The sequence below is a fragment of the Cyrtonyx montezumae genome, unplaced genomic scaffold (genome assembly GCF_038088225.1).
Source record: "Cyrtonyx montezumae isolate F1298 unplaced genomic scaffold, pur_monq_1.0 scaffold_3, whole genome shotgun sequence".
Taxonomy (NCBI): domain Eukaryota; kingdom Metazoa; phylum Chordata; class Aves; order Galliformes; family Odontophoridae; genus Cyrtonyx; species Cyrtonyx montezumae.
The window spans coordinates 56006504-56017722 of record NW_027072034.1 but is presented as its reverse complement, the minus strand read 5'-3'; the positions used below and the strand labels follow the sequence as shown (position 1 = coordinate 56017722).

At 36.5% G+C, this 11219-nt stretch overlaps 1 protein-coding gene across 1 annotated transcript; it reads left to right on the top strand.

Annotated features, from left to right (window-relative positions):
* Nucleotides 1-312: 312 nt before the first annotated feature.
* On the top strand, nt 313-11219 carry LOC136053297 (uncharacterized). Its single transcript, XM_065744034.1, has 10 exons — nt 313-466; nt 1408-1520; nt 1850-2069; nt 2238-2396; nt 2479-2574; nt 3854-4102; nt 6536-6619; nt 7234-7346; nt 9151-9349; nt 10407-11219. The coding sequence occupies exons 1-10, from the start codon at nt 451-453 to the stop codon at nt 10601-10603; spliced, it is 1446 nt and encodes a 481-aa protein (XP_065600106.1). The 5' UTR covers nt 313-450; the 3' UTR covers nt 10604-11219.

The following is an 11219-nucleotide window of genomic DNA, read 5'->3' as shown; positions in this document are numbered from 1 at the left end:
ATTGCTTCCCTGATTTATTGTTGTTTTGTTGTCTTGGGATTCAATATGAGATATGTGTGTGCATGTCATGGTAGAACTTGTAATTCCACACCTTTACAGAAACAGTGCAGATATTCTTTTTCTTTAGTTAGGGGCTTTGCATTAACATTTTATTCTTATCAACACAAACATAGCGACAACATATCTTACAGAATTTTTTTTTCTTTTTTAGCTCCTCTTACTCTGTCCATACAGCTGGAAACTGTGACCAGCCGAACAATACAGTTCAGCTGGAAACCTCAAGGTGGCAGAAGAGACAGTACTTACCGTGTTTGTCTCTGGGAGGGATCTAGAGAAATAGAGGAGAGATACTTAAATGAAACAAGTACTGCATTTGAAAGTCTGCTCTCTGATCATGAATACCAAATATCTGTGGATGTTTTAACTTGCTCTAAGAATGTCAGTACGTCGATGACTGTTCGGACAGGTATTTCCTGTGAAATCTTTCCATCTTTTCATTAGCAGACTAACATATATGTGGCCTAACAATGAAAGTCGGTTCACTGGGCACTGTCTTGGACATGAATAAACTACTAACTGAAATGTACAGGAAAACTGAGGCCAAAAACTCCAGACACTAAAATCTAACCTTAACATTTTTCATGGAATTGAAGTCCAAATCCTCCCCTTGCCCTTCTGCCAAATTCAAGATTTTGCTGAACTAGTGCCACTGCTCAACATGCCCATCTCTTACAGCTCCATACTCTTCACTTCCCAAGCCTGCCCTGTTCTTCACATGCAACTTGTACCATCTTTTGAGTTCCCAGACAGCAGGTTTAAACCCATTCCTGTAACAATGTAGGCTGCACTAAGGAAATCCTGGAGTCCTGTAGCTCCTACTTCCCCTTTTGCAAATCCCAGCTCCTTCTTCAGTGATCAGCTGACCTATGATTACAGATGATGGCAATAAGATCTACCAGTGTAGTCATCTAAACTATTGTAATACCTGGAGTCTTCCTCTGTCCTCCCATTGGATAACATGATCTGTGATTTTAGGAGTAACTGCTGTCTGGTAAATGGAGCAACATGTTGGAAGGAGCAGTCAGTGCAGTGCAGGTCAAGGGCAGGCCTCTTTGTGGTGTTCAAGTTGCCTTGATGTGAGGCAGGTAGCCCAATGACATATTTTCTTTCTCATGTAACACCTTGTCCTCTTCTCTCAGAGACACATCAAATAAAAGGTGAGGGATATAGTGGTCAGTAAGTAGAACAAAGTATTTATGGATTATGCTTTGGCCAACTGCTGGGGTGTAGGGGTTTAACCTGTCTATGTTCACCTCTGGTTTACTCTTGCCCTTAGAGAAGTTCAGCTGAAGAAACATTTCTAAAAAGTAACTTTGCTTTTGCTGATAGTCTTTTATATCTCCACAGTTGCTAAAGTCTTCAATGGAACAACTAGGATTACCAATGAAGACTTCATACCTGAATATCTGAACAAATCAAGTACAGAATTTAGGAAATTTGAAGCTACGTTCATTGAGGAGGTATTTTGCTTTGGAGTTCTAACCCAAAATTTATTTTCTCTTGAGCTCTTTTTAATGTCAGTAAGCATGAGGATCCAGGTATGAATTATCTTAAGTGTGGTTATGAAAAAATATGATGGTTATAAATAAAACAGCACTTACTGAGGCCTTACTTCTCATTTGTGCTATGGTCCTCTGAAGCCATAATTTAAAAGTAATTCTATCTGGCTGTTACGTGTATTTCTCTCCTATAAGAGATGCTTCAAAATGAATTAGAACAGTTTATTGCTATAACAATTCTTGAAGTTAAAGGAGAAAAAATACAATAACTTAAACTTTTTACTTTGCAGTTAAAAAAACATCTGCCAGCAGAGATCCTGAAATTAATAGAAGAAGAAAAAATGCATATTGTAATTAATAGCCTCAGGAATGGCAGTGTGATTGTATCCTTCAGCACTGTGTTGGATGTCGGAGAAAATTTAACAAAGACAGAGATTTCAGATGCTTTTACGGAGGCCCTTAACATGAGTACAGTATTGAAAGCTGATCTTAAAAAGACTGTTATAGAAGGTATGAATTCATGCATCAATGTTCTAGTGTACACTTCACTGATGGCAAAATCCAGTGAAATAGGATTTAAGTGACACAAAGCAATTGCAAATAGTATTCTGGTTATTTCTTTTTTCAACGCTCATTTAAAATATTCTTCTTTTTCCATTTTGTTTACTCACATGACAGCAAGGAATAGCTGTCAGCTGGGATTAAATGACTGTTCACAAAATGCTACCTGCACTGCTGAAGGAGCAACTTATTCCTGTCAATGCAATGAAAGATTCACAGACAACAGCCCCCAAGTTCCAGGGAGAGTTTGCCAACTGAAGCAGAATCCACCTTCACGTAACTGTTTTATTTCTTTAAACTGTTATAAATCTGTTAGCTTTACAAATTTTTATACAGCCTCCAAATTTCTATTTTACAGAACAGACAACTACAGTCCCTCCAGAAAGTGCTGTGGGTAGATCTACAGAAACCACTAGCTCTGTTTTTACTACCACATTTACATCAGGAGCTTGCAGTGAGTAAATATTTAATATTGAATACTAGAATATTTTTTTTCTGAGATTAGCCATTAAAATCAGATATAACAGTATTTTTCATCAGTCATATTGGCTATGAAGTAAAATTTCAAGATAGTTTCTTAAAGAATAGCCTAAGAGAACCATTGAAAGCATGTAATTATAGAAATATCAGTCAAAGTTCTACATATTGGTAAAGCTACTCTGGCCACCAAGGGTTCCTCATGGACAAAAATGCCTACCTCTAAGAATAAGCCACTGTGATAGGCTATTTTTGTAATGTTATTATGAACTGCAGTTATTAAATGCCTGCTTACTGCTCTGAACTTAGAGTTTCCTGGCAAATTTTTAGTAACCCATCCTCCTGTGATACCAAATGTCAGTGAGTTACGATAGCAGCCCAACTAAGTATACTCATCAATTACAGCAGCTGCCTTGCCTGTGATGAGAGAGACTAGAAGCAATTGGAATTACACCCATTTTATGTTTTTGAGCCATCAAATAATATACATTTGTTGTATGAGGACTGCTCCAAGAGCAGCACCTCCTATATTACTATGTTAGCCCCAACATCAGAGGTGGATGTTGGTGATATGGCAGTAGAGGTTGAACTTTCCTGACAACATTCTGTTCCACTCCTGTCTCACATGTGCCATGTGACAGATGGCAGCAGAGGGGCAGTCTGACAAAATGGCAAGTGACATGGAAGTGTGTATGAAGCAAAGGTGTGTCACTGGATTCCTCTATGTAGAAAAAAATGGTATCCACTGACATTTACTGATGCTTGCTGAGCATTTCTGGAGACTAAACAGGATGCGAGCACACTGAAGTGATGAGTGATGCATTTCCTCAGTGGTGACAGCAACAGTGGGTCACTCTACTGCTACAGATGTTTAGAAGCATGGTATGTAGGTTCTTGTTGTTGCTGGCAAAAATGCACAGTTAATGGTGGTGACTGTGTTTAAAAACAGTATTTCATAGGTGAGAATTTGCTCAATCAAATAATGTTACTGCATTCTTTGTATCTGTTGTAGTTTGCATGGAAATAAATAGGAGGCATTACTTTTGGAGCGGCCTACATATATTTTTTTCTCTTCAAAGCTGACAGTTTCCTTCTACTCTTGTGTGAGAACAGGATAAAAAGCTGAAATTAACCCTCAGAAATCTCAAAAAACTCTCTTTTGGTTTAATTCACACTATTTGGTTACATATTAAATGTCAGAATTGCATAAATGGGCAGAATCCCCCTCAACTACATGAATTATTTTTACTTTGTAGTGCCAGTGTCCATTGAAGTTGAGAATGTGACTGGGGAGGCAATACAAATCAGTTGGACCACAAAGAAGTACAAGAGAGGCAGTCTCTACACCGTCTTCCTCATGGATGGAATCCAAGAGATAAATAAAACGGCTACAGATGAGACAGCAACTATATTTAAACATCTGCTTCCTGGTCATGTATACACAGTGTCTGTAGAAGTATCATCTTGTGCTGAGAATAGCAGGACTTCAGTGAGAGTCCGAACAGGTATTTTCTTGATCATACTGTCATTCATTTTTTAATGGATATACTCTCAGGATGTCTTTTTGGAATGTGACGTGGATTTGATTTCATATACTACTAATCTTGTAAGTTGTCTATTTATCTGACTCATCTCCTTAGGTGGGACTGCTTGGTTTAAACGGGAGTTTGCAAGAGTAAGTGCTTATTCTGTAAATTTTCTGATGAACCAGATAATTCTGTGCAAAAATCAAGATAGATAGAATGCAATTTCATCAGTAAACATTCTGATAATGCAAAGTTTAAGTTGTATATTCTTTTGTTAATTCTGGCAGTTCATTATTATAATTGTTATATTTTCAGTTTTATCCTAGTCTTCAGATGTTAAGACAAATTGTTCAGTTGAATCACTGTACTATATCACAAAGTAAAATATATCTTATATTTTTCTCTGAAAATTTCAGGGACATTTGGAAAGCACCATTTAGAAAGTGTACAGTCCTGAGTGTTTACATCCTTTCCCTCAGCTTTTTACTGAACTTTTCACATTATGTACAGGGACTCCCAAACAATACTGTCTTCTTTATGAGATACTTAGGGACTGTACATATTATCTATATCCAACAGGTTAGCTTCCAGAGCATTCAAAAGCACATTCATAGATGAAATGTATGTGCACTGCTAGGCATCATGTCATTTGTATCTCTGTTTAAAAAAAGGAAAAATAATTTTGAAAAAATTTTGCAGGCAGACAGGAACTTGTTTAAATTGAATCTTCTCTGCCTACCTTGACCAGATAAAAGGTGTTTAGTGCCCTTAGAGCAATGTTGAGCCTGAAATCCATAGCTATGTGATAACAAGATTTACTAGTCGTCTGTTAAGTATAGTTATCCAGTAATAGGTAAAAACTGTAGAGGATTCTCATCAACTCATTTATAAGTTATCTTAGACTCATAGAAACATTAAGGTTGGAAAAGACCACTAAGACCATCTAGTCCATCCACCAACTCATCCACACCATGCACACTGACCATGTCCCTAAGTGCCATATCTACATGGTTCTTGAACACCTCCAGGGATGGTGACTCCACCACCTCCCTGGGCAGGCTGTGCCACTGCCTCACTGCTTCTTCTGAGAAGATGTTTTCCTTAATAGCCAACTTGAACTTCCACTGGCACAACTTGAGGCCACTAGCCCTTGTCCTATTGCTTGTTACCTGGAAAAAGAGGCCTTGAAAGGCATTAGATGTATTTCCTTGATTATTCCACCTGGAAAGCAATTACAGAGCTGTAATTCTCTTATGTTCCAAAAATGTTATCAAATTATCAGCCTAAAATTACATGAAAAATCCACAGCCATTTGGTTTTGTTTCAGCATTGCCCTCTTCTTTACTCTTCTTTCCTTTGAAGGGCTGCATCTTGTTTCTTCAAATGTGGACAATTGAGTTTATACACAATAATCCAGGCAAGGTTGTACTAGTGTGTTTACAGTATCATTAATATTCTCATCTCTGCTGGAAATGTTTTGAGAGATCCATTAGGTACATGTGTTTTTTTCATAGCTGCATAGCAGCTTTGATCAGCTTAGGCAATGAGCCCCTTTTCTCTTCAGTGCCTGTAATCCCAGGTTAGAGAAGATTTTTTCTGTATAATCCTCAAATGCCCAGCCCTCAGGGCATGTTTTCCAGCTTTCAGAAAATGCCATCCTATTGCTCTTACTTTGGACTTAGCTTCATCCAATTCTTTCTGATGGAACCTCAGTACTCCCATCTGGTAATGACACTTGCTAACTTAATGATATCAGAAAATTTTATGAGAAAACTCCTATATTTTCCAGCAGGATTTATAATGGAAATGCCAAACAAGTTCTATGCTTGTAGTGGTTCTCAAGAAACATCAGAATTTGTACCCCTTCAGGGCAAGGTTTCATCTTTTGAAACTACTTGTTTCCTTCTTCCCATTAGCCTATTCCTTTAGACACGTTTTTTTCCTCTAAAAATATTACTTGGCACTGTATTGGAAAAGACTGGAAGAGACCTTAATCAAGTTGTCAAAGGTTATTTTTGCACAATTCACTTTTGATAAAATTATACTGCACTTTATCATAATTTATCAGTAGCTGAGAAAACTCTCATTATTTCTTTAAATATCCTTTGAAATACCTGATTTGAATTTTTGCAATTCTTATTTTATTTCATCATTTCTTGCCCTCTATATATAACTCTCCATTGTAACTTTCTTTTCCGTTCTCTAGTGGACTGTATGACTACTTTCAAAGCCCTTCTAGGACTATTACTCTAGCAGTTAAATGTGGAGTTTTCTTTTACAGACTTCCCCTACAAACCTACTACCTGCCTCTTAATGATACACTCAATTTTCATAATCTGCAGTTCTAAATTTTCAGCAAAAATCATTTTTGCACAGAGGCAGTTATTTTGATTTTTGTTATTTATTTTGCAGATCCTATTTCCTGTTTCAGCAGAACTGATTTTTGCCTACAACAGAATAATGGTTGTTCGGACTTGAAATATATTATATGCTCAAGTAAGTTTTATACAATTTTATTATTTATTTGTTCATGGCTATAGGGTGTCATTTCACAATGTAGTATCTTTAATGAGTATTTTGTCATCTGCTTCATTATGCAAATTCATATAGCACCTGAAGTTCACATTTTTTCGGTAAGGAAACTGCCTTTGTCAAACTCAGTGCCAGCCTCCATCTCTATTTTTAGACTGGACTTTTCACTGAAAACTGTACTTCTTTTAGCTCGGGCTTATCCACCTACTCAAAAGGACTGAAGCATACTCAGTGTTTTGCAGAATCTAATACACTGATCTTACTTCTGCCAAGGTAATGGGAAAATGACTTGGGATTAGAGAGTTGGATATACTCTGAATAATATAGGAATGACTAAAAAATTGTGAGGATTGTGATGGCAGGCCAAATTTGAAGAGGAAGATGAGTCAACTCTGAAGGTTCAGAAGCCAGTAAACACTTGTATGATAGACTTCTTTCTTACTATTTGATTAATTCCTGTTTCTATCAATTAGTATTATAAACTGATACCATGAGAAAACTAAGTTCATAAAATAATTGTAAAGTGGCGTCCCAGGATTCACCTATTGTACTCTTTTTCTTTTCTTTTTTTTTTTCAGATTACCAATCCTTTGCCTGCAGAGCTTTGTTAAAAAACCAGACATTTAACAATTCCCTTTATGACACCAATAGCGGAGACTACAAAGCAATGTCTGAAAGTATCAAAACAGAAGTAAGTTCCTGTAATCTGCTTTGTTACCACTATTAAACTAAGAAAAATTCTGAAATTAGCAATTCTGGTCACTTATATTCATTGTTAAATCAAGATTTGTGATAGGAGAAAAAGATAATCCCTCCTTGATAAACTACCATATGAATTACTCACTCAACAAGAACTGTATTGACCAAAGGAGACAAATCGTGTTGTCTGGTGAGAAGAGGTACGTTACCTACCCAGACTTCAAGCGTTAAATATTTAGTAAAAGATCATTTAAAATTATTTTTTACAAACACGAGGAACTTCCCATTTCCTCCATTTTCTTCTGAAATACTAAATATAAGCCTGTGGAGAAGGGAAAAAAAAATCGTTCAAAACACACCAGGAAATATGAGACCTTTACTGGTGGGTACTGTTAGCCCAGATCATTGTGAATTTTTGTCAGAGTAGCAGCTGGTAAGCTGGTGAAGAGAATGAGGAGACCATATCAAAGAGAAACTGAAGAGAGAACGTGGAAATTTATAGATGGTGATTACTCTAGTAAAGCTGACATGAAGAAGCATCAGACTGCTTCTTAGCCATCTTTAAGAGAATGTTAAAGAAAAGGACTAGTCAATTTACACACTACCCAGGAATCCTGATATATGTGAATCCACTGGAAAAGTACCACTGTTCTAAGATTGGGATAGACTGCTTTTGTGTAACTAATAGAGAAAAATATTTCTAGTGTGATTATCATGCTTTTCACTTAAGAATCCATTTGGATTTCACAAGTAGTAATTATTTTGTTCTCACAACACCAACTCAGAAGTGATTCTGTCTTATCAATTTTAGCTTCTCCAATTAATGGGTAGAGAATTGACCTCGGTTGATGTAACAGGCTTCTTCAAACCTGACAGAATGAAAGAAAAATCTCTTCATTGCCTTTTAATAAACTTTCATCTGGTCTGTGTACAATATGCCAGTATTATTATTACTACACTTTTCTTTAATAATTGGCAAAAACAAAGAAATTGTACTATCAAGACCAAATGTCAGATTCAATGTTGCTTTTTTTTTAAATACAGTTTGAATACTGAACTATTTCTTTTAGATTCCATGGTGATACCACATTGTAATTATAGTTCTACTTTTTTCTTTAAACCTGTATAGTCCAATTTACCTTTCTAAACCTCTCCTCACAGTGGACAAAAAAAACCAAACAACTGTGATTGGTGTCTCTGACCAGAAATCTTAGCGTAGTTTTTAGGGATATATAATTGTAGTTCGAGGTGGTGGGTTATTCCAAGGAGAAAGATAGAAGTAGCCAACTCTAGTTGAGTAGCAATTTAGAATAGGGCAAAATTTCTAACGTCAAGTTCTGCCCTGGTACTCTGCATGGCCATCGTGCTCAAGGTTGAGTTGTTTAAAAAAACAAACCAACAATTAGGGCAACTGACAGTAATTTTAGATATCTTATGCACAGTTTGTAAGTACCATTTTTTTTGCAGTTGGGATCTTGTATGGGTTTGTAGCATATGGAGGAGGACAACTAGTTCCAATGAAATGCTGGTTAACTGAACAGATTACTGCTTTGAAAGTCAAAGTCTGATTTCATATTTTCAATCACAGATCATATTCTTTAGCAGAATTCTCCTTCCGTAAGTATTTTCCTGGTACTGATAAAAATTACTGTCATTATTCTGTTTGCTATTCCAAAGAGACAACGCTGAAAGAAGGAGAAGTTCAGAAAGTAAATATCCTGATGTATGTATGCAATAATTCGTGCTCTCTCAGTTGACTGACACAATGGAACAAACATACATTTCTGTTTCTACAGATTGTTAAAGAAATGCGCATCAAATTGAAAGATGATCATTTTGATATTATGGTGCTTGGATTCAGACCTGGGAGTGTGATTGTTGATTTTATTTCTGTACTGCAAAAACAAGAGCCTGTTGATGTGAATGTTATTCAGGAATACCTAAGCCAAATATTAAAGAGCAAGTTTGGTGATCAAACTGAACTAGAAGTACAATGTAAGTGATATTAAAATCATCTTTTCTGTGATGGTGTGGGGATTAGGGGATCAGATCTTCTACTATGTACAAAAGCAAAAAAATTAACTTCATTCTAAGAGATTTGTGTATCTATTTAAACAGAAAGCAAATTCCAACTATCATGCAGATTACAGATCTACTTTAAATAGCTTAACCATTTCCATAAGAATGGATTCTCTTCACACAGGAGGAGGGCTAGTTAGTGTGTAGACATTTTTATATCCTCCACACAGATCCATTTGGGTATCTTTCAGACATGCTTTTTGTGAACAAAGGGATGAAAAGGATCCACATTTCTTCCATAGTGGCACCTGTAACACTCTTCCCTTGGTACAGATGTGCTGGAAGGGTTCTTGTCTAATAGACAACTCTCAAAAACTTTTGGCACCTGCTTTCCTGGTTAGATGCAGTGTGGATTTAGCAACACAGTACTGCAGAGCTGCTGAGAGGGGAAGTAGAAAATGTAGTGCAACACAGATGCTCTCTTTGACCCAGTTAATATGTTTTTTGTAAAACGCTGGTTAGCACTGTCCTTTATGTGTCATTCCACAATTACTAAGTGCATCTTTACTATGGAGATGAGATATATTTACATGTGATACATTGCCTCCATCTAGAGCAAGCCATGGCAGTCTAGGTCACAATTAATTTTACAATGTTGCTTATGCAAGTCTAAGGACTGAGGGTTAAATTATGTACACTTTACATTTTACACCAGTTTTTCACACCTTGGAGTAGTTTTTTCTGAGGTGCAAACTGGAGTTCTCCCAGAGCCTTCCAGATATTTTCCACCAAACAAAACCTCAGATCTGTTGTGTCACAAACAGATCTCAAGAACCTTCAGATAGAGATGAGTCCATAAAATTTCTCAGTTAACAAAGCTCTATCTCAACCAAAATTTTTTTTTACATTATTGAAATGTTTCAAAGCTGTCCAAAAATAAAAAGTAACTGTCACTTGGGGCTTCAAGCTTTCCTACTCCTACTTTTTAAATCATTTCTAACTAATATCTCTAAAATGTGTTTAAAATTTTCAGCTCTGTCTACTCAGTCATCAACTGGAAGAAGTTCTGCCTGGAAAGTGGCAGTGATTGTCCTTGGAGTTTTACTTGGAGTTGCATTAGTGATAATTTTTCTGCTAGTATTAGTTTATATTTGGAAAAAGAAAAGTTCAGGCAAATACCTGGTTGAACCTACAGGACTCCTGGGAAATTTTGTCTACAAGCACTTGTAATGTAAGCCATTGTTTTGACTTCTTATTTTGGGTACAGGGGAAAATTAATATATTTGTCTTAAAATCTTAAAGTCTTTGTTACTCATTTATATTAACCTAAGATAACCTGACCTTCTCCTTCCCAATGTCTTTTCCTGAGCTCATGAATTATTTTCTGATGAATTATCCTTTTGGCATTACTCTTGGATATGGAATTGGGAATTTTCCTCATACTAAGTGGGGAAGACTGAGACACTGAGAAATTCCTGTTCAGACTACCCAGGCCCTGTTCAGAGCCTGGAGGAAAGTGAGATAGATCTGGGCAATATGAACTTGCCACAAATGTCTCTGGTGGAACAGGAAAATTATCTGAATGCTTCTGAATTCAAGACTTGATACCTTAACTCTAGGGCTGGGAGAAAACAAATGCCTTCATGTGACAAATGGATGGCATGCTAGATACAATTCTCATTTTAATAGGAAATCGTTGTTTGCATAGCTTTATGTGTTATTAGAAGATGGGAGAAGGGATACAAAACTTCCTCTGGACTGAAGTAATTAGTCATTTTAATTTACGCCTGTCAAAGAAAGCTGGGCAAGAATGTGTCAGGTAATGACGTTTTGCCTTGCTCCTGAT